A 24,548-nucleotide genomic window follows, 5' to 3' on the forward strand; every position below is an offset into this window, starting at 1 on the left:
TGCTACCAAGTGTGCTATCAAAAAGAAAAAATAATTGATAGATCCATTTTGTTCTCCAGTCCTAACTTCATACTCTCTATCAAGTTCTTCAAGGCAGGGAGAGAGGGTTTTTTGTTAAGCACAGTAGAGTACCTGAGATCTTGATGCTCTACTATGATAGAAATAATAAATATTAGGTTTAAATTTTTACATCATACGCTTTGCTAAGGAAGCAGTCATAAAACCACTTTAAAGACATTGACCCAAGCAATCTCACAAAGCCAGCATCCACGCGTTTCAACTACCTCGACTTAAAAGGCTGTCAGAGCTGCGTTTGAACGCGCCGTGACACCTCGCCGCCCTACAGCTAGCAACCACAGCGCTCTGGAACACTGTTATTTACAAACACACAAGCCAGTTCCGAAAGGCCAGTTCCTCCAGATGCCGACGATTTGTTCATAGTTTAATAATCTGTACAAATACTTACAGGCTAAATTATTCCAGCAGTTGCAAGCCTCAGTAGAAGCGAGGTTTTTATGAGGTTACCTCTGTCCCTAGACTAGCTAGGGAACAAAAACTGAGCAAGTTTTCAAGTCCTGGTTTTGCCAGTGACAGATGGTCCCTGCAGTACATGATGGTGGTCTACAAAGAGCTGACTGATCACAGGATACTGCCATTTCAAGTTGCTTTTCTGTTAAATTTTTTGAGATAGCTTTTAAAAAAGCAGCCTCAAAACAGCATTTTTATTGGGGAAAAAAACCCTGTATTTTGAAGAAGTTTGACAAACCCTGCACTAAGGAACTAACCTGAAATGAAACAAACCCTGATCCATATATTTAATTCCAAAACGGAAGACACAAAATGAACATTCTTAAGGATAACTGCTGATGGTACGTTACACAGTCCCCTAAACCAAAAAGCCTTCTGCCAAATCATCTTTCAAAGATTTAGTAACAAAAAGAGCACGGCAATCACAGAAAAAGGTATTTTCATGCTACCTGTAAGAAAGTCTTCTTATTGAAATTTTTCCCCTGATCTTTCTGAAAAGCAGCAATATCTGGCCCTTCCATAAAAGGCAACGATATTATGAAGGGTTTTTTTTCCCCAAAGGCACTAAATCCACAAAATTGCCTGAAACCCACGCACTCTATCTTGCAAAGATGTTTAGGTTTTAGACATGAGTGGAGAAAAAAAAAAAAGGACAGCTGTTATAATCTCTATTTTCTAAGTAATATGCTTATTATTAATAACATGCTCTCTGTAAATGCACTCAGCAACTTATAATATGCGAAAAATATGCAAATAGAAACATTTCAAAGCCTATTTCAGATTGTTAACAATTTTACCAGAAGCAAAAACGAATAAAGCAGTATTGAATAATACTCACTGAAGTCCTCAGACTTATGTTCCATTTTTCTTTGATCTGAAGCAGTCTTGCCCGAATCACCAGTCTGAACAACACTAGTCTTCAACGTATGAACTCCCAGTGGATTTTCCAACGCGGATTTCCCTCTCCGAGTAGCTGCTAAGGTCTCCGTACTAACTCCATTCCCCGAAACGTGGGAGCCTGGCAAGTTGTCTCCCACTTGTTGAGCTTTTGTCTGTTTCAGGTTTTCTGCTGCTGATGATAAATTAGACAATTTTTTTGCTTTTCCATGACTTCGATCCTGAAGGTTTGAGCCCGTATCTTTAGTTCCAGGAATACAACTATTTACTTTGCATGATTTATTTTCTTCTTGTTTTTCAGAAAAAACATCATTTTGTTTACTTTTTTTGCTGCTATTCCCACTTGGAGAACTTCTCCCAACATCCTTCATAGTTTTGTCATTTCTATTATGTTTATAATTTTGATTATTTGTAATTTTGACTGCTTTGCCTTCCTCACAGACAACACGGGCAGACTTCCTTGGGTCATGATTTCCATTCTTTGAGCTCCTGGCCTCTTCCATTATAGTGAAGACCTGCTTCTTCTGTCTCTTGAGACCACTTGAAGTGCAATTCTCCAGTAATCTGAAGTTGATTTTAAATCCACTGTGCAGGAAAGAATCGTAGCTGATTGTCTGCTGGAGAAATAGTGATAGACGCTTTAAAAAAAAATGAAAGAAAAAATATCAAAGCTCTACACAGACAATGCATTAAAACAAACCTCTCTAAGGAAAAGTGAAACCACTAATGACGATAGGAAGCATGTTGCCCTCATAGGCATAATTCTCCATAATGTGACTTTTCATAATACATTCCATATTAAAATAAAACTCATGAATATTTTGTTAATCTTGACTTCTATTTAAAAGAGGTGGGGGTAAGACGAGACAAAAAAATGTCAGAACATGGTAACTATCACTCAGTGACAAAACTGTCAGCAGCCTGCTCTTTTCCTTCCTTCCTATTTTTGGCTTTAGGAAAAAAAGCTAAGAACCAAGATGTCTAGAATTACACGGAAAAAATTTGAAAAAAATTTTTTTTAACACATCTAAAAAAAAATACCAGGCAGTAAAACATACTGCTCAAATTAGCCACTGAAGGCCACTAATTCAGTTTCCAGCAAGAAAGCTCCATTTTATCAACTGATAAAAAAAAAAAAAAAAAAAAGTTTAGGGATATAGCTTGAACTCTTAAGAATTAATCTGACCTATCACCTACATTCACAGACCCTTAAGTACCACATTTTTGATACATACAATTTTTATATATGTTAACTGCCATCAATTACATAAGATTTTGCTTCTTCAAAAAAAACAGAAGTAGTAAATATTTTGTTTAGCTACAGATTAACTTTACTTATCTAAGTCTCAGTCCTTTAATCAGTGTATCATCTGGGCCTGATTTTGAAGGCAACTCCAACATTGTTTTTCCAATAAGAAGCTAAGCATGAATACAGGAGTCTATTTGCTTGTAAGGAATTACTCTTACTAATATAGAGAATGAAGAAGGAATCTATAAGAACAAATTCCTTTTTTCTTTTAAAGTAACCTTGAGATGGCAATAAAAATTATGAGAATAGAGAATTAGCCAAAAAAGAAAATGGATTATACACAACGATAACAAGATCTGGAGTTCTGGAATACAAAGCTTCTCCCTTTCCTGTCCACCTGTATATTTTCAGTAGGTAGAAGCATGATCACTGGAAATTCCTGGGTATTAAAGAACCCATCAAAATAAGCCTATCATTTAGTGAAGAAAAGGAATAATAGAAAAAAATCAAATTGCAACTATTAGGTGACATCACAATGTACTTACTCTGCTTAGTACAAAAATTTAAAAAGAACCAAAAGAAAGGATCGGATTAAAATGTTTATAAAAAAGAAAAGAAAATTCTGAATATTATTAGTATAAAGGATACTTTTTTTTCAGATTATACAATATAGTCACTATACATCTCTCACTCTGTAAAAACACAAAGTAGAAAACAGATAGCTTAAGCCTCTATTTACATCATTTAAAATACATATTATCTTTCCAAAAAGGGGGAAAAAATTCAAGAATTGCCATGAAGTTCATGTCAGCGTCACAGTCAATTTCCATTTTTACCAAAATACACAACCTGAAAATGAAAAATGTAGACTACTAAATTCATTCCAACGGTGAGGCATCTCATAAATACATTTGGGTAATATTAGAGCTACTCTCTGTTAAACACTGATAACACCTGCCTCCCACTTCTAACCCAAAAGTTAAAGACTAGGAAGCCAAAAGAGTAAAGAGAATTTGCCTTTGGATTTCAGTCAGTCTTTCCCATAGCAATTCTTACCAGCCCAGCAACAGGAACGACTGTGACCTGTCCCAGTGTCACACAAGTCTCACGGTAGAAAGAAGGGCCCGCGGCCCCACCAGTAAGCTAAATTTACTGGTGTCTGAGCGCTAGCAGAAGGCTTTGCCCTAGAGACTGGTGAAATGTTACTGCTGTGTAAAGGACATTGCCATCTGCAAACAATCCTCTATTCTGCTGTACAGATCCGTATGTGACCGGAAGAAAAGGAGAACAAGCCTCTCCAAATTTTAAACTATTCATCATGTTTTAGTTGCTCAACCTAAGAAAAAAAAAAAAAAAAAAAAGAGCAAAATAAATCATCAGTCCTATTTCACTTCTCCTTCGCTCTCGACACACCAAGGCAGAGCGCAGCCCATGCCCAGAGCACGTCGCGGCCGCGGTTTCACATTCCCGGTAAAGCTGCTGCGAGGAGCGATCCCACCCTCTCCACCGCCGGCTACTCACGCCCTCTCCACAGGCTGCTCCCTGCCTCGTGCCCTTCCGCGGGCTGCGCAGGGAGCAAAACCGGAAAACCAGCCCAGCCTAAACCCAGGCTGGCACAAGGAAGGAGGAGGTAGCACCAAACAACTCGGAGCAGGGTGGAATGACTTCTCTGACAGCTAAAAGTTACCCTGAAACTACGGCAGTGGAGGGAAAGGGGAACTTCATTTTGCTCTGCTTTTTATCAGCTTCAAATTGGTTGGTTCAGATTTTGCAAAAAGGTTTCGAAAACCCACAAAAATTCTACGGTAGGCTCAACTGACCCGATCTCATCCATTCAATAAAAATACACAGCTAAACATTCAAAGAGAATACATAAGCTATAATCGAATGTACAAATGTGACTTACTCTTATGGAGCTTTTATTAGCAATTTCCTTAGGTTGTTTTTATTCGCCTGTCACATTTAAAACCGTCTTTATAACCCTGCTAAAAAATTGAGTACTGCCATAGTGTTATGTACTGATAGAGTGAATATAATCAAATGTAAGTAATTAAGTTTAAAAAGCACAGAGCCATTCTTTATTCTGAAAAAATGATAATAAAGACTGCTCATGTAATTTCCTAAGACAAAGAGCATTTTGTAACAAAAAATGTTAAGATTTCCACAGCCAAATTCAGATCTGAAATGCAAGTGCGCTAATGTTGTAGCACTTAGGGATGAATTTGCTTCCTTAATACTGAAAGGATTTAGCAAATGAGAAAATCTGAATTACTGTAACATACTCGATAGTAACCACATTATCCTTCTCACATAAAGAACTACACAGTAAACCAACTAATCAACCATAGTATTAAAGAGAAAAGGAAAAAACACCACCACTAAAAGAAAGCAGTTTTAAAAAGATAATTCTTCCTTCTCTGCCATAGATATTGACCACCTATCTATGAAGAGTGGGAAGAGGGGGAAGTGGGAAGACGAAAAGGAGCGCCTCTGAAAGGAAAAATATGGTTGGAAACAAAACACCGGAGCGGAGTGAATCAGTGCTGAGGTGGCATCTTTCTAGACACCTGGACGGCACGTCTTGTTTGCAAGCTCAGGCTCAACTGCCGGACCCGGAAGCAAAAAGGCATTGTCACCCAGGCAGACCGGCAACTAAACCACAGGTTTTCACCGGCATCGGCAACGTGGGGTATGATTCACCTGTTGAAATCACTTGAACATATTTCATTTATTCAATTTCCTGATGCTACAGGTGACTCAGTTTCCCCCACTTTCTGAATGTACAGTGTCAGCGACTCCTCTGAAATCTAGCTCAATTCTTGGCACTTTGTAGAAAAAACTCTGGCTGAAATACAAGAGCTTGAGGTCAGACAAAATACCATCTGACCTCAAACTCTAGAAAATGATTAAACCTATTGATAAATACCTACAACAATCAAATTGAGAAGTATCTAAAACCAGCTTATATTGCATTATTTTAGAATATATTTTAGGCTGATGAAATGAAGGAACCAAATTGTTTCACTTTCGTTTTTGCCAGTTTCTTTTGCTTCCTTGTTCTCTCGGACCAGCATTAGAAAATTCTGTATTTGAATCGCAAATATTCAGGGTAATGCTTAAATACAAACAGAAAAAGAAAAGAAAAAACACTCTCAAAGATGTATTTCTACCCATTTGCCCTTCCACCCTTCCCTCTCAAGGTTTTCAGCTGTATTTAAATCTTTCTAAAACTATACATTTTGGGTCAGATTTTGTCACAACGGGACCTCTTCAAGGATGAAGAAACTCTGAGCTCCTGCATGTTGAGGTGTGACAGAATGCTCTTTGGCAAAGCATTTCTTTTTTAATCATTTCATTAGCAGCAGAACAGGAGACGGCTGGTTTCCTACATATCCCTTTTGTGCTCCCTCCATGACAGCCTCTAGCAGAGCCCTTTGGGCAAAAGGCAAGATGTGCTGCAGCTAAAGGAACATACACGCTCACCAGTAATTAGCTGCTCCCCAAGAGCAAATGCAGCTTCCTCCTGCTTTTCTCTCAGTAGAGGCACCTTCTGGACTGAGACATCTTTCTTTTTTTTCCCCCCCCTCCAGAAAACATACAGCAACTCACTGGTCTTTGACTTTATTTCAAATATGTTGTAAAATTTGGTCGCAACTGGCTAGAAAGTAATAAAAGTAATTACTAGGGTGTAGAAGAAGAACTAAAGTGAAACAGAACAGCCTCATAAGTTTCATTTCCTCAGGGAGGACTAGATTAAAGATAAACAGCAGAAGTACTACAAACATAATTGTTATCACCCTCTTTCTATAAAGCACTCCCTCCTCTGAGATCGAGAGACCTGTTTTTATCTGAGACCTGCTTTTATCGGTCCCATTATGATTGTCCCTTAAGCTCAAATCTCCCCTGCCAGCCTTCCAGCAGTAAGTGGGATGATTAACCTCAGCCTCCCCAGGCTGATTACCAATATAGCCCAGCTGACTTTCCTCAATAAAAACAAACAGACATTCAGCAAACAAAGGTTACAGCCGCAGACAGAAACAAAAGGAAAAGCAGTCTTCTGCACTCTGCTCACTGCAGCACAGGGAGAGTCTCCTTCTACAGACCTAATGTGCTAGAAAGAAAAGAGGGGGGGAAAAAGTCTCTTTTCTGGACTGTTTATAGCTGTAGGCCCATGTTTGTGTCTGAGAACTGATACAGATTATTCAAGCTTCTCCCATGTTCTGTGGCGATAGTTTTTAAAAAGTTATTGTACATTTATGTTTGTTTTTATGATAATCTAGGCATAACTGAACACAAGCTATAATCAATCTTTGCTGGTTTTCCAAACTACTTAAAACTATCAGAGATTACTGGCTACTAAAGCTCCTCAGGCTCCACCAGCAATAAACCCATAGGTATTCTTAGTAACAAACATATAAATGCTATACAGGGTCTCAGATCTTCCTGCTTCTACAAGCTATAGAATTTAGGCTAGTTTGTAAAACACTTCTAAGAAGGAAGCCAGTGCAGCATACGCGATATTTAACACAAAACAGTGATACAACAAAACCAACGTTCTGGGCTTAGTGAAGACGCATAGCCCTGTAGGAAGCTCTAATGTTAAATATTACAGCGTAGAGGACTGAAAACTTGCTAAGAGTTATCGTTACAGAGTCATAGGACAGTTGGGGTTGGAAGGGACCTCTGGAGCTCAATGTTGTTTATTATCAGATACACCAGTTTGTATACAAAACTGTAACGAGGCAGTATATGAATTAGACAAGTACTACTGAGTAAGCGTCCTACGGAGGGACGGATGGGAAAAGCTTTGTTTGATACAAAAATTAGTAGTAACATGCAACTAACTATAATTATGTTCTTAAATTACTAGAATATGCAGGACCGGAAATCTTTGTAAGATGTGCTCAATGTAGGTTAGTTTCTATTTGCATTGACACATGTTCTCTTTTCTATCCGCCATATTATATTGCAGGAAAGTTAAGAAAGAGGCATTTCACCAAACAGCAAACGCCAGTAACTACTAATCTGAGCCTACTGCTGCTGCTGACTCCCTCCCAGCCTCAGGCAAGGCATCCTCTCTCCCTCCCGCCCGCTGTATAACAAAGTTACAATGACTTCCCTTCTCTTTGTACTGCATACAAGGATTCCTAATGCTTCAGTACATTTTGGTTCTGATCCTAAATTTTACTGCAATAATTCTCTAAACATTTGAAAAATGCCACAATTTTATAATCAACTTAAGCAAGCACTGAAGCCCAAAGAGGGTACCACCTGCCTCATGCATTGCCTTATGCTGTAAGGTACATGCTGTAAGGTACATGCTGTAACCAGATCAGGAAACTGGTCCAAGTTAGCTCCAGCTTCAAAAACAAACACAGCTTTTGTATACAGGGGAGGAGGCTGAGAAAAAAAACAGTCCAGGGTTGTGTGCATCCAAAGCCTTTCAGGGACAATATTAGCTTCCAGAGGCCTGAACTGACCGTGAAGCTGGCTTCAGTTGCAGAAATGCATTCAAACTCAATTTATCCATCTTGTTCTTAAGCCACTGTTAATACTCGGTGGTTGTTCTAAATAAAAATACAGCAGAACATATTTTTGGCATAGAAGTTTGTCTGGACCAAAATTTTATTTAAGCAACAGTGATCCTTCCAACCAAAATCTGATCCTTGTGGAAGGAGAGCCCCTGAAGTACTTCAGACCAGTTGCAAACCAGTTCACAAACTACAGTTAAAGCAAAGGATCCGTTACTAGCATCTTTAAGCCTGCTTTACCAGGGTACAGCACTTGCAGAAATTTTAAAAAAGAAAAAAGAAAAACACTGCTTCACAAAAGTTGTCAAGAACAGTCTATGAGCCAACTGCATCAACATGAGTCACAACAGTTTGTACAATAAAACTGATACCAGACTCCCAAGTCAAGCTTTGCTGTCAGCAAAGATTAAATTCTGAAAGTTACTTATTGCTGGTAATTTTTTTTATACAGCAACACAAATAAAAAAATCATCTAATGAAACTTGTTAAATTATTTTCCCAAAGATTCAATAAAACATTAGAACCAAAAATTATAACCAGGGTACAGTATAGGTACATGTACAGCTATGGATGCATCTCCAGTCAAAAAAAGAAAAAAAGGGAATCATATGCATTGTTACTAAATTTAGGTAGTAAGTTTTTAGTACTTCTAAGTTAAAAGAGTTACTGACTATCACTTATCTACAATTAATCTATGATAATATTGCAAATTGTTTGAAAATGTGCCAAAAGCATCCGAAATATTGACTTTGCAGATATAGTTTTCATTCTGAAAATGAATGCAATAAAGAAAACCCTGCAGAATCTTTCTTTATATGAGATCTCAGTGGAAATCAGTAGCAGTACTAAATTAATTCTTTTAACTTTCAGTAAGAGGGGGGCAATACTAATTTAGTTGATATGCTTTCTAAAATTTCAAAAGCAAGCGTTACATCTACAAAACAGGATATACTTGATATACTCTCAGCTGGGCAAAGTTTTGCACTGCCTTATGGTAACAGGATGAATACCCAATCCAAAACTACTATTCTGACAAGCAGATCCGCAAGAGGAGCTCCCCAGGGATCCTGCCTTTGAGGAGGACACAGGACAATCCTGCTCCTCCTTCTTTCTCCCCACAGCAGCAACTGCCTTCACAGGAAGAGCCAGGTAAATGCCTCGGCGCTGCACAGGTGCCCCTGGCATCCGCCAGCTCCTCTTCATGTGCTAGTTCAATATGAGAGAAAAGTCCCAGCTCTTTTCCATGCAAGAACAGAAGACAGAGAGAATTTTCTCATCCCTCCTGACATATGTTCTGGGAAACCATAATTTCTTCCTAAAATTATTTTTATGGAGGGATTTTCTCTGAAGTTCGACAGAACAACAACAACAACAACAAAGACCCAGCTCACTGCATAACTGATGTCTGAAAAGGAGATCTCTCCCTCCTAATATAGCTTCTTCTGCCAGATACTGTAATTAAGTCATACTTCTGTGGCTGGGTTACTTTTCTTGTCATGGAATAATTATGTCATCACTATCTGGGGTCAAACTACCGAAAAGCACCTGCTCAGCCTGGGAGCGCAAGTCAAAGGGAATGGGAAGCAAGCCCCTATCCGCCGTGTTCGAGCAAACGCAACGAATCCCAGACGCGGGGCGCAGCGCCGAGGGAGCCGAGCGATTTGGAGGCGCAAACAAAAGGAATTAGCGGGTCGGTGTGGGGGAGCCGGCGGCGTGCGGCTCACGCGTGGGCCCCCGCTCCGGCACCTTAGCCGCGACCTGCCGACACCGCCCCCCCCCCGATTTCCACAAACAGCCCAAAGAGCGACGAGGCCCGGAGCGACCCGACGCCTCCAGCCCGGCGGCGGGATCGCCCTGCGGCGGGCGCAGCACCTGCGCGGCTGCCTTCTGTGTCTGCGCACAAAACAGGCCCGGGGGGGGGGGGGAGACACCCCTGGGGGGCCATTTCGGGGCGACTCCCGAGAGGGGGAGCCCGGCGGACGGGGAGAGCGGCGGGCGCGGGGCAGGGCCCGGCCGCGGCTCCCCGCCGACCTCGGGCGCCCCCGCGGCGGCGGCGCGGCCCGCGCAGCCCCCCGCACCCGGCTCCCCGCGGCGGCGGCGGCGGCAGGGCAGCGCGCCCCGCCGCCCCTTCTCCTCTTCCCTCCTCCTCCTCCTCCGCCGCGGCCCCCGGAGCCCCGTACCTGGCTGCCGCCCTAGGGGTGCCGGGGCTGCGGCCCCGCCATGCCCGGCTCCGGCTCCGGCTGCTGGAGGCCCCGACGCCAGCGGCTCACTCCGGCCCGGCCGCCATGTCAGCCGCGCCGCGCGTTGCATTGTGGGGAGGGGAGGGAGGGGGGCGCCCCGCGGGCGGGCGGGCGGCGCCGCTGCTCGCGCCGAGCCCTTCGCGCCCCTCCGACACCGGCGCCGCGGCCTCGGTTGCCCCCAAACTGCGGAGCTGCTCCCCCCCCCCCCCCGTGGGGACGGCGCCCTGGCCAGCGTGTCCGCCCCGGGTGGGGGGGAGAGGCGGCCGGAGGGCAGGGGGGAGCACTCACGGGGCAGCGCCGAGCGCCCCGGCCTTGGCGCGCCACAGCCCGGGCTAAGGAGGCCTGTCCAGAAAATAAAATAAGAGAGATGTAAAAGCTTAGTGTGGAACGACTAGAAGGACTCAAAGGAAGTTATTGAAAATAACGTGAGCGCTGGTGCCAGCGTGGGTAAACAGAAGCGGCGAAATCGTTAATACCGGGTGCCGCAACCGCCAGCGAGACGTGCCCTCGATGAAGGGGAGAACCGCGAGCGTCTCGCCCTCGACAAGGGGGGAGAACCGCGAAGGCCGCGCGACCCTCAGCGCTAACGTGCTCTCTCATGGCTCGCTTGAAGCTCGCGTTTTAAGCAGCAAGCAGCCGGGGGCCCGAGGCAGCACGGTCAGCGCTGACCCAAGCTGCAGGGCTCCTTGGCGGGCGGGCGGGCGGCCGACGGTCGCCGCGGGCCGGTTTCAACCTAGTCCCGTCTGACAAGGATTTTTACGAGGTTTAGCAGGCCAAAGAGTAAATTGCCAAAGTAGCCGAATCGTGCTTGCTACTGGATGCGGTCCTCCTCGATCAATGTTTAGACGTGCTAGTGAGCAAGCAGGCATCGGTTTGCAACGCTAACTGGCGTTTTTCCTACAGATGAAGATTTATTAGACTACGTCAGATTCTTTCAACAAGTTCCAACAAATTCTTTCCAACAAATAGATGGATAGACTGTAACATAAAGATATTAGTGCAGTTTGGCTCTGAAAACTTGAGTCGTCATAAAACTAACAATCTTTGACATTCGCTCTCTCTCTGTGCAATTCTGCCTTCTTTGCTAACGTTAGAGAATGCTTTATTCCAGGGAGTAGCATCGAAATGTGGCTGTAAAAGAGAAAGCTAAATTCTACTACAAGTTGGCCGTTATTTAAAGAATTTCTAATTCCATGTCAGTGATCAAAAACTTTCAGATTCCAAGCTGAGTTTGTAGGAAAAAGTGTAATTTTGAAAGCAAGTAAATTCTATCTAGAAATCAGAAACAATAAACACAGAGATGTAGGAGGCAGGTTTTTTAAAGTCGCTTTCCAGAGCAAAATCTTGCTTGTCCCCTAGTATAGTTATAATGCCTCACCTGCAGTCTCATACCAAAACTACTATATTATTATGCCTACAAAATTGTAGAAAATCAGTAGAAGTGTATTGTATACTTTTATTTGCTAGCCAAATCAAAAAAAGGTTTCAGTTTAATTATTTTCATCAAGCTGGAATGAAATATTTTATTTATTCTTAGGATTCACCATTTTTAATTTATTTATTAAAACGTACATACTATATTAAAGCCCTATTCTCTGTGTCGAGCTATGTCTGAAGAGACTCTCTGGAGCTTTCTAAATAATTTATTTATAAAGTGGGGAAATCATACTTGACTCTCTTCTAAAGGAAAGGTTCTTGGTCAATACCAAAGCCTGAAAAGCATACAGAAAGACAATACTTATCTGTGAGGCTGAGATCAAAACGTCAGATTTTTAGCACAGTGTGTCTTCCACACAGATAGCATGGTAGAAGATTTTTCACCCATGTAGAATATTGCATGATTTCTTAATGTTGGATATCTACTTAACCTGAAATACATACAAACCTGCAAAATCTGTAATGTTTAAAAACTGTTATTAAGTCTTTCAACTAGTTATTCATAGTACCTTCACTTACAGTAATGTCACTTATGCTTAAATTACTTCACCAAACTTAATAAAGACCTGAAAGATCTACCAAAACTCTAGGTTAAAAAAAAAACACAAAACACAGTGAGATTACAAAATGTAAATTGCTATTCAAAAGATAAATTTCCAGTATGCTTTGTGTGTGGTACTTCACTGTTTTCTGTAAATCATTACCTTTTATTTTTTCTTTACCAAGAAGTAGCAGAATCACAGGCACAGAGGACCAGTTGTTTCAGTCCAAGAAGAAATCAATGACCATCAAACGCTTCCTATCATTACTTTATATACACAAATCCTCTTTCTTCCAGCAGGCGTAGTAGCAAATGGCACAAATGGCTTTTTTTTTTTTGCCAACAACCCACAAATGGCATCACTACACTGATCCCCAGGCAGCTGCCTTGGCTCTGTATTTCTGCAAGCTTTGGTACCAAAGTCGGTTCCTAATGCTTAATGCCGCTTTCTCACTTAAGAACTCCTTGGTGATGTGCCTTCTCCGGGATGATGCCGTTGAGACCTGCACGGCCCAGCCAGCCACTTGTCTCGAGCCGAGTGCTCGCACAGGGGCCGTTCCAGAAGACCCGACGAAGAGCGCTCCGTTTCGCGTGATACTGTTTGTAACCCTCCGGTTTTGATAACTGTATGCTCTGACTCCTGTGCAGAGCACTTGAATCAGTAACCACTAGCAACCAAGCCACTGGTATCCTTTGACATTACATCATAGTTACTAGATGCTATAGTTAGTATATTAAAAATACCTACTTGCAAAACTGTCAAATTCACAATAACTCTATGCCATATTTTCCTAGGACATAGCCAAAGCAGCTCCCTAAGTCTGACCAGCATCCCACAAAGACACATACACAACTGCTATTCTTGAGCTGAAAGAGCTAGCCCTTCAATGTGCATGTTGGACCCGTATCTAATACACCGCTGCCACAATGAAATACTCCGCTGGAGAGAATTTGCATCCTTCATAAACGCATCCTCCTGAGGTCTTGCACGAACACGGATGCTATTAAATCTTTGCAGAAGAGACACTGTTGCAAAAGGGTCCGTTTGCAGCAGTCCTTTCTTTCCGGCAGCGCTTTACTCTTGTGGCAAGTGTCTGTGCAGCACTGTCTTGCAGCATGCTAGATCCTGAGGGCAGTGTGGAGCACCAGGCTTCCTCTTCCTTCCCCAAAGTTTTCCTCATCCCTCTAGCCATGCTCCTTGCAATAGCAGCACTCCTGCTCCTAGCCTTTTCCGCTACTCAGCAGAAAGAGACTGATTTTTACACTTTCAAAGTTGTAAACATCAGGGGCAAGCTAGTCTCTCTGGAGAAATACAGGGGCTCGGTAAGTCTGCACGGAGATGGGCAGCTCTCACACTGCCTGTCACTAATCAGCCAGTCCTTGCATGTCTGCAAAAAGCCAGTGGGGGTGGAGAGATTGTACGTTAACGGGATGCGTGCATGCAGATAGCTTCGTTTTTATGACTTCTTTAACTGATCTGGAGCGTTGCCTGCTTGCTTCCTTTGATACCATTCCATAGGTCTTTGCACTCTTTAAATAAAGCGTTTGCAGCCTAACCTCTCTGTGTGGCAGAGTCTCTTCCTCATGCGGGCTGCTCCCTGTCTACGTGGCAGGCAGGGAATGCCTCCTTCCATCCAGCAGGATGAACTGCACTCGGTTGCGGCTGCTGAACAGGAAGTTTGTACCTTTGTACAACTTATTTTTTGAACTTATTTCCGCTTTTTAACTGCATGACTTTTAGTAAATTCTTTTTACCTAAATCCCATTTCTTTTTGAAGTGCTGTTTTGAAAAAGATGGGATTTAGCCAGTGGTTAACAGAGTTAAGAGTTTTCACTGTAATTAGTAAAAAAGTGAGAGACTTGATAAGTACTCTTTTAATATCAGTGTACAGTGAACTTGGAGAAACACCATGCTATTCCACTTAGAGTCAATTTTAGCATGACAAAGAACTGTATGGAAAAGGGCAGACAGACACTGCATATGATTTTTTGCCTTTTAAATTCCATTTACATATTAAATTAAGGAGTTGTAGACGCAACTTTCCTTCCCAGTTTGAGAACAACTGTCTTGAATGTAACTTGATTTTTTTTTATTGGTTTGACCATCTGAGAGAGATGGTTAGTACCTGTGGAAGAACGAGGAGGGGTTAGCACAGGAAGGGGGGCATGGTATCTGTAGCTCTTGTAGCCAGATTCACAAATTACAGAAGCTAAAATCAAAGCATAAATGCCACCACCTCCATCCTTAATGCTCAAGTGACGCATCTTATGTGATACAGCCAGGCCAGTCTGACAGCTTCCCAGGGAGGAAGGCTCCACTCCTCATTTTCACCCTTAGTCTCAGCTCCGTGTTTCCACTTTCCTTTTCACTCTCCTTGGTACTTTGCTGAGGTGATGGCACTCACTGATCCAAAGTGGTGGGTGACTAAAACATTTGCAGGAAGAAACAGAAGGCCCACAGGAGGAGATGGGAATTTTTCTGAGCTCAGGAGAGAGGGATATTGGCAGATTTGGACCAAATGAGAGGCCTGGATCTTTCCTGGTCGAAGTCCTCCTCTGCCTTCGTTCACAATGCAGTCAGAGAACAGAGCAGAGGGGAACTGATCCAATGCACGCTCAGATATCTATTTTTGAGAAACTATGGAACCTATTTAATATTAAGCCATATTTACTTTTTTTAGGGGTTCTTTCCAAAGGCTCTGTCAATAAGTCCTGTCGCTGAGGCATGTTTTGTCTGCAGGTCACCTGCAAATCTTTCTAAATAAGTAAATACCACCTGTAGCTTCTCTAACTCAGGGCCAGAACCAGCATGGCAAGGACTAAAGGGGGAACTCCAAGGTTTCCCTTGTGGAATTCCTTCCATCCGTCCTGGCAGAGACAAGGGGTCTTTGTCCCCTCCAGAAGGAGCCGCAAGACCTGCCCCAGTATCTCAGGACTCCTGCAGGTCAGGGGTGCATGTGTGAATCTCCCCTGGTGCTACAATACCAAGTCATCCTCCAGGGGTGGCTGGTTGCGTAGTGGAGGACTCTAGTACTACAGGAAAGGCAATGCCATCGGTGAATATTACTCCTTGGTCTCTGCTAGGCCATAAAGAAAAAATAGGCATCTATTTTTTTCTGCATTTGCCTAACCCCCTGCAAGAGCACTCATTCCACATCTTTTTTTGCTTTTCCAAGACCACAGGTACTTTGTGGGAAGTGTGGGAATTATTTATTACAAAAAGTGATGACCAGCTTCTGTCCAAGCTGTCCAACCTAAAGACCGGCATTCAGAGAGCCCATCCATGCTTAGTTCAGCTACTGCTTGAGAACACATATGCACAATTTAAAACTAGATTATACCAATAAAATGACCCTTTTATGTCATTATGTTGTTAGAGCTCATTATCAGGGTAGACATAGATCAATTAAAATACCCATTTATTTCTTAAAATAAACCCACTTATATATGAAGATAACCAATGTAAAGGTGTAAGTTTACCATAATATTTTAAAGTAATTAAAACAAAGCAAACTTTGCTTTGATGCTGATGTTTAAAAGAAAGTGAGTCACTAGTCAACGCCTGGAACAATAGTCTGCTAATTGCTAAACCAGCTTTTAACAGCCTTAAGCTTTCTGGCAGATGTAGAGAAAACATTTTCTTCAACTCAGTCACTCAACTAATTTAGTTAATGTAATCTGTAGTCAAGAAACTACCTGGGAATTGAAAAAGTCAGCAAGTTTCCGGTGTACAAAAAATAGAATAAAGTCTTCTAATTCTAAAAACACAAGAGACATGCTGAGTAGAATCAGTGCAATTTATTGCTTGCAGATTTTTTCTTCAATAACTCATTATCAATCTAAAATGTTTTATATTCAGATCACTGAGATAATTTTATTAAAAAATGAGGCCGATTAATTCAATTTCCATTCAAATGCAACTTGATGCAAACCACAAGTACTAAGTCAGTTATACAGTGAATAAGAAATGTACTACTTACAAGTCTGAAAGAGTAAAAATGAGAAAATTAAGAATCAGATTTTTTGGGGGGCTGAAAATAATGTGCATGGATGTCCACTTTAATAAAAATATCAAAATAGGTGAGGGAGAACTCTGTTTTTATAAGGGCATTAGAAATATTACCAGAATGCTCCAGATTTGGCATGCATTCAACAAAATTAGGTCTATTAAATCTGTCTGAAAGCAGAGAGAGGGAGGACTATTCTGATGGACAGAAAAGTGCCACAAGTGAAACAGATGCAAAAGCTAGCCGTTTCATTCTGTCCCATGAGAAGACCATCCTCCCACGCCTCATCTAGGCCACCACGCTGATGTTATTGATCCATCCACATTAAATATAAGGGGTGGTGATGAGTGGTTGGAGAAGAATCATCAGGATGCAGATAAGATGAGGTTTATCAGAATAGCCAGCTATATCAAGAAAATTTATATTTCATTTTATGGTCTCTATCAGATGTGCTCGAAGAAAGAGGCAGTATTCCTACCCAAAATAGTATCTATTTGGAGTTTAGCACTCCCAAGCTTCAGCTGTTCCCTGCTGTGTTTATACCTATCCAGATATAATAGTACCTACTAACCTACCTACCTGCCTACCACAGAGCTAAGTACAGTGGGCTGAGGCTTAATGAAGCAGCATTAGTGCAGTGCTTTGGAAACCTTGTACCGAAGGTACTATAATAATGTTAAGTCTTATTTTATTGCTGGAAGTAGTGCCAGGCACTTTGTATCACGGCTCTCTACAATTCAGGAATGTAGTATTACTGAATGTGTATAAATACAGAGTAGAGATACTTAATTACTGTACAAAGTATTGCTATTTTTTCCATGGAGGCAACAGTTCTGTCGGCTGGTGTAATCTGACCCTCTACACGGTCCTGCCATCAGTTCGATGGAGCCATTTAAAATCCCCAGGTCTAAAAACATAAGTGTCTACTGTCTGTGCTAAAAGGTGCATGCAGCATTACTTGAGGCTGATAGATTCATAAATCTCTCTGGGGATCTTTTCCTCAAGGAGGTACCCTGTGTAAACATGAAGTAAACCAATGTAAAAATGATTTCCCTATTAGAATGCATGTGTTTCCTAAGAAGAGGGAAGGAAAGCATAGTATTAAAAGGTCAAACAATGGCTAAAACACAATTCAGTTTTAATTAAATCATTTTTGTAAAGGTCCAGGATGAATTGTTTGCACTGCACACTAGGTGGTGTACTTGACTTGTACTCTCAGAGCATAAAGTGAGAGAGAAGTCAGTCAAGTGGAGTACTGAGTTTAATTTAAGCCACTAATGGTTTTAAAAATTCAAAGTACAGCCTTGTTATGAGAACAAAAAGAATGACTGTTGCTTATAAAAGATAAAATACAAACAACAAAAATACAAATCACCTCATTTCATCATTTGTGATACTCGATACAAACACTTAGAAGATGACTAAAAGATTTTTAAACATTCATTTTAAACATTCCTTATGAAATACTAATAAATCCTGAAAAATCTTTATGATATGTTATTTATACTTTTAGGATGTTTGCAAGATTAAATTATGGAATTCAGGAATAGAATGCATTTTGCTATTAAAAAAAGAAAAGAGAAGCATCATGCATCTGCCTTTCAAAAAAAAGGCGTGCTTAGTTTCCTTTAGGAGAACGTTTGGAAGTTTGCACCGTTTGCATTGTGAGCTCTCATACCTTTCCTCACCATGCTGAGTAATCACTGGTGTTAAACAGCTGTAAATTAAAAGTCGTCTCTTTTCGAGTGAATTCTTTCAAGCCCTGCTCAATTCAAAAGCAAGTAAAAATTATAAAAGCTTGGTTGATCTCATTTGCAGCTCATCTTTCATATTTGTTATAATATGAACATAATACCTCCACAACCTTATTTCCCGCAAGCCTCCAAGGATAAATTCTTACATTACATACTGTATTTGGGATAAAGTACCGATAGCCGTGAATACACTAAGGTATATGAATACTTCTGCATCATGAGAGTGCTGAGCCTTAAACTATATTTAAAAAATACTCTAGAATTTTAGCAAAAAGAACTACATGTGTCTTCAACTCTCAATATTACATTTATGTGTATTTAACCATTCTGTACTACAATTGTCACTTAAACTTGGAAAACACAGATTATCTGAAGAGAACAGAACTGCCAATGGTTATTTTTGTGTCTAATACATATTTATAAGTTTTATTTTAAATGATGACAGTCTGAAACAGGAATTACTACCTCTTATCTGAAAAATTTTCTAATTATACAGCAAATCTTTGGATGTTTTAGGAGACTGGTTTAAAATTTCACGTAGAGCTTGTAAATATAGTCCGAATAAATGTGATGCTTTGGAAGTTAGCTAGATGGCTCCAGATCATATTTCATGTGCAAGTGTACAAGGATTCCTTAGATTACATTCTGTTGACATAATATACCACAAAGAAGATTACATCAACTTCTGCCTTATAAAATTACCTGTCCTCTACGGAAAACAAACAGTGCTGCTCAGAAACCACTTTAAATATAGCCGCATACCCATACAATATACAAAATATACAAAGTAAGGGGTAATGTTTAACATAAGAAATGATAAACACCAGCATCCCCTTAGTTTTCTTGTTACTCCTTCCTACCCTTCTAGAAATTTCATCCTGTTGTCCCATACCTTACCCAGATTATGAACTTTTATATGCCAATAGATTATTGTTCTCTGGCCTTAAAAATGCTATACACATGTAGTCACTTATTTTTTGATACATTATCATTTATTTTTAGGTACTCTATTCATGATTCCTACATAGTTTTATATTTTGTATAAAAACATACAATTAGGAATATAGAACAACAGTAACATCAGAATCCAAAGTGCAAACTGAGGAAGGCTAGTGGCCACAAACCCAAAAGTACAAGACCTAGAATCAGGATTATTTACTTCCTTTTCTTGCCCTGCAGCTTCTTGCTGTTTAACTTTGATCAGGCCCATTAACGTGTCCAAGCTGCAGGCTTTGCCCTTGTTGCATTGGGACCCGTAATGTTGCCCTGTTTCACAGTAATGACAATGAAACCAACACGCTGCCTTGTATGAAACCTTCAGACTTTTTTGTAGAAAGGTCCAACGTGAACAGCTCCTGTTACTGGACTAGTACTGGGGAGCGTGTTGGCTACTTCGATTGCATTCAATCTTTTTTTGCAATCTGAGAATGAAGGACCAATTTTTGTGGCGATTTATAATCTGTATAAACCCTGTGACTTATAACTCTTACAGATTGATTCAAAAGAAGTAATAGAATATAGTTTTATGTAAAAGAATTTATACTATACTACTACATATAAGTGTCTATACTACGTCACTATATTACTACTATTACTATAAAGGGCATAATGCTGTTATGATAGAGATCTATAATATTCAGCTTTAATCCACTCCCACGAAAACATTAGAAAGGGCTCAATTTCTGTAGAGTGAGTTATAACTCACACTTACAAAAGTTATAAGAATGATAAAAAAGTTTAAGAAGTCTAAAAACAAACTCTAAAAGTTATTTAAGGATAAAATATCTCCAAAGCCTATGGAAAGCTCTTCATGGTCTTGAGAAACTGTGTCAAATCAGGGTTAGGTCACTTTATTCCCCCCCAAAATTCTTGGCAGAATCCATTCCACCGTGCAGTCTCCTTACACGTGCCTTCATTTTCAAGCAGTGCTCATCTGTGGTTGGCATCTTTCTTTCTGCCAGATCTGCGCAGGCAGATACCTGCCTGGTGGTAGCGTTTGACTGATGCACTAGACACAACATCAAAGATGACCAGCTATAGGAGTAACTCTTTAAAGCCTAGTGTGCACATTCTTCACTACTTGGAATCTCTAATTGAGGTAGTAAACATTTATGCGAAATATGTTGCTGTTTTGTCACAGCTTAGTGAACTTGCCCTAGAAACGGGGTGAAATTTTACAGTCTGTATTGCACAGACTAACCTAAAATCCTGTAATTGCTTCCGTCGGCTTTCAGATCTAGGCATCCATACAGACAATGATAAATGCGTCAGCCAGTTCTGTATCAGTACTAAATTCTGTAAGAAAGAACATGCTGCACAACAGATAACCGAACAACCAAAAATACATTAATTTGCAAGTCTTTGATAAATTACTCCATATACCTCAACTGGATAGTCATTTCTTAAATATCCTTAGAGAATATCTAAAAGGCAGAACAGAAGAAATTCTGGTTTCTCTGTAAACTGAGAATTAAGATTGCTAAGGAGTTTAGTGAGTATTATATTCATGGTTGCCAAATGGGAATACATAAAAAATATATATTAAAAAAAAAAGCCTATAGCGAACAGAAATCTGCGTAGTTTCAAACATGAGTGTTCAGTCACAGTTCTCTAGACATTTCTATTTTTTGAGAATAATTAATACCCAAGCCTATCTGTTGGGAAGCACATTTTTTAATCTCTCTTGTTCTTTAGGTGTCTCTAGTTGTCAATGTTGCAAGTGAGTGTGGATATACAGATAGCCACTACAAGGCCTTACAACAGCTGCAGAGAGACCTCGGCCCATATCATTTCAACGTGCTGGCATTCCCATGCAATCAGTTTGGGCAGCAAGAACCAGACAGTAACAAAGAAATTGAGAGTTTTGCACGGAAGACTTATGGTGCCTCCTTTCCTATGTTCAGCAAAACTGCTGTCAGTGGTGCCGGTGCAATTCCTGCCTTCAAGTATTTAATTGGTGAGTAATCTGGAATACTGGGAGGTTGTTTCTCCACCACAGAATTCCTCTGGCACAAGGTACCATGTGATTGAAAAAGGGTGTTTATGTCTGTGCTCACAGAATCATAGCACAGAATTGTCAGGGTCAAAGAGGTCAGAAGTCACCTAGTCTGTCCTTCTGCACAGGGCAGGATTTCTGTCTCTCTTGACGTGTTTATCTAACCTTCTAAAAAGATCGCCAGTGATGAAGACCCCACAACAAACAGTGCCCTGGAAGAACTATTTTAATAAACTACTACATGGAATACAGGTCTAGAAATATTCTCCTGTATGCATAAAACACCTGTTCTTCATTTTTGCACTTTGCAATCTTTCCTCCTAAGTGTTCCTCCTGTGACACAACTGCTGCAGGCTGGATTTATAAGTTTCATCTCCATAGCTGTAGGATAAGTGGAAGCAAAGTGCCTATATAATTTACTTGAACAATCAAAAAGCGAAAGCAGGCAAAAAGAGATGACCTTGAATCCTCCCTCCCTCATTCCTTGCCAAGCATTGGAATAGCCATACCGTACAGTTCATCCACTTCTAATCTGCATTAGGGCTAGCGCTGAGACCTGCAGAGGTTTTGCTCATCCTTGGCAGACAGCTAACAAAATATACTGTAAATCAGAATATTGTCTATCAAGACACTACTTTTCATGAACTGACTGAATCCTCTAAATAGCATTTAAATGTGAAACTAAAATGACAGCCTTTATCCACTGTGAAGGAAATGACTTCAGGCAACAATCTGTCATAAACCCCAACCTGACAGGACACCATCCAAGCTGTATTCTGCAAGGACCACACCACATCCTCTTCTCCCCAGCACCACAGTGCTCTCCCACATACCACTGACTTTACACTGAGTGTTGCTAGTATTATTTCTGGCTACCCTAAGCACTCCCACAGGTGTCTATAGTGGGTCTTTCTGCTAGTCAAACTTCCCTTTAGTCCTCTTCACGTCCTTCCACGTCTGTTTTGCCCAGTGGGCTTGTTACTGCTGGCAGGTCACATGAAAATTGCAAACCTTGTGTTTCCCTCTTGGTCCACAGGCAAAGTGAGGCTGCTGGAGGCAGTACGCTTACTGCAGCACATCGACAAGACAGTCAACAGTGAAGGTCTAGCTATGTCTTGATAATACTTTGGAAATATCTCTGATTCCATGTGAAATTTTCCCCAGTGTATGATCAATGGAAAAAGATGCTACTTCGTAGGGTCTGTACTTGTGTCATTTGCAGGATGAAACTCTGGGTCAGATTGAAAATGCTTTCCTGAAAATTCTGCTAGTAATGTAATAGAATGGAAAAAGGTAAGAGTATGACTGAGGTGAAATGAATATGCAGTCATGCAGAGTAAAAGCAGTAGCAGTTAAGGATTAGGAGGAAAATTCCTCCTGGAGCAATTTATTTTGCAATTTCTTTTTGTAGCTTTTCTTGAAACATTACTCTGAAGCATGTGATACTGGTTACTTTTGAAGACGAAATCCTGAGTAAGCAAACTATTAATCAGTTCAGGTACAGCTATTCTTTTAACCCAAATTCCATTTCTCTGTCAATGTACAATTATTTCATACTATACATATAGTACACATACATGCATACACACACACACAGAATATAGTACTTCCTCCTGTCTGCCTGTAATAAGTTTGACTGTGTTTCACTAGTCTCCAGGGAACTGTTGTCTTGCTAAATCTCCCTGTCTGTCAGAAAATTCATCTTAATATTCAATCTGAGCTCTCTCTTAATTTTATATTCCTTCTTTCTCTGAGATAGTAATCATCAAATTGACATGAACAAATGTCAGGAACTGGCTAACGGGGTTTTCTTTTCTAAGTTTGTTTTTCTTCCCCATAGATTCCACAGGAGAAGAACCAACCTGGAACTTCTGGAAATACCTTGTGGACCCTAATGGGAAAGTAGTAAAGGCCTGGGACTCTACTGTCTCTGTTGAAGAAATAAGACCTTATGTTACAGAACTTGTGAGGAAAATCATCCTGAAGAAGAAAGATGAATTGTGACTTTCAAAAGTTCCAGCACGCCAACTACATCTTTATTGAGAATTAGGACTGGAGTTTGTCTTTTCACGTTCCAGAAGAGGGAATATGGGAAAGGGAATTCATGACTAATGGAATCTATATTCACCATCTTAAGAATACAAGACAGTAAGTTCATATGGTCAAAGCAATTAAAGTTATTCTCCAACTGAGTTCAATTTGACCTTTCTGGGAAAGAAGACTCATCGGCAATCGTTTCTTTCCCAATTCAAATTATTGATTGTTGATCACACTATAGAAGGTCAGTTAGTGTATCTCTAGGATGAAGGCTGAGAATTATAAATTCCTTAAAGAGATCTCACTGCCACCTACAATTCTATTCTCACATTTTGATCATGAACTGAATTAAAAAATAAAAAGAGAAAAGAACATAATTAACAGGGCATGCACTAGGGCAAAAGCCAAAATGGATACCTTCAAACCAGGCAGACCTAATAGATATTTGTCTTTCTAGTTACCAAGACCAAACACAATTCACTTTACCTGCCTGGGTAGTTAATTAGGAAGTGCATGAGGAAAACATGTTTATAAAACTGAAATGAAAGAAATATGAAGAAGTCTCTGCAAAAATTATCCAAAAACTATGAGAAGAATCCCTACATTCTTTCACTCAGTAAAGGTTATCAGATGATATTTAAATAGCCTTTTGAACATCTGTAGGATCAGAGCCTATAGGAAATGGACATTTCTGTCTGACATTATCATTTTGCCTTAGAAAAATTACTCTCACCTCATACAGTCTGGTTAAGCTTATGTTTTCAATTCATAACATCATCTGATTTTGCTGCATGTAGAGATGAACATTAGAGAATCAATATTTCAACAAGAAAATCATCTTTTCAAATATTTAATGTTACATTGTTATATAATGGTCCCTGGTTTAACCTTACATTAATGTTATAATGTTTAATGTTACATTTTTCAAATGTTTTCAAATGTTACATTTTTCAAATGTGGTACTCCAACATCTGCTCAGACTTCAGACTCCTGGTCCTCTTAGCTCATACTAAAATAAGAGCACAAACAAATACAGCCTCACTGTTCTTTGACAGAAACCCTTTGAAAATCTTGTCATCAAGAACTCTTTCCATCTCAACAAAAACATAGTGTACAGGTCCCCAGCTCTTAACCCCAGCATGCTTTAAGAAGAATCTAGTCTTGTCCGATTGCAGTATTATTGACAAGTGAAAGCTTTTTTGTGCTTCGTAATGCTTTTTAGAGTAGCACAAACAATATTTGTCCATATAGCTGTCAGGGCCCAAGTGCACCAATAAGCCTTAATTGCCCTGACCACAGTATGAACTTTTTCCAACTGATCATTGCCGTTAT

General features: G+C 40.5%; 2 protein-coding genes across 5 annotated transcripts in view; one reads left to right on the top strand and one right to left on the bottom strand.

Annotated features, from left to right (window-relative positions):
- TUT4 (terminal uridylyl transferase 4) overlaps positions 1-10,423 on the bottom strand; it is a 50,339-nt gene extending 39,916 nt beyond the window's left edge. The window contains exons 1-2 of one of the 4 annotated variants that reach the window (XM_067301256.1): positions 10,386-10,423; positions 1,367-2,042 (exon numbers count right to left, since the gene is read on the bottom strand). In XM_067301256.1, the coding sequence (XP_067157357.1) occupies positions 1,367-1,928 (562 nt within the window). In that variant the 5' untranslated portion in view covers positions 1,929-2,042; positions 10,386-10,423. Of the gene's footprint in view, positions 1-1,366; positions 2,064-3,730; positions 3,810-10,385 lie in introns of those variants that run through there. The other 3 variants (XM_067301257.1, XM_067301259.1, XM_067301258.1) reach the window with 3 other exon arrangements.
- Positions 10,424-13,403: 2,980 nt separating this feature from the next.
- On the top strand, positions 13,404-24,267 carry GPX7 (glutathione peroxidase 7). Its single transcript, XM_013950599.2, has 3 exons — positions 13,404-13,746; positions 20,879-21,140; positions 23,020-24,267. Exons 1-3 carry the CDS (start codon positions 13,540-13,542, stop codon positions 23,181-23,183), a joined length of 633 nt encoding a protein of 210 aa, XP_013806053.1. The 5' UTR covers positions 13,404-13,539; the 3' UTR covers positions 23,184-24,267.
- Positions 24,268-24,548: the final 281 nt, after the last annotated feature.

Source organism: Apteryx mantelli, chromosome 8 (genome assembly GCF_036417845.1).
Source record: "Apteryx mantelli isolate bAptMan1 chromosome 8, bAptMan1.hap1, whole genome shotgun sequence".
Classification (NCBI taxonomy): Eukaryota; Metazoa; Chordata; class Aves; order Apterygiformes; family Apterygidae; genus Apteryx; species Apteryx mantelli.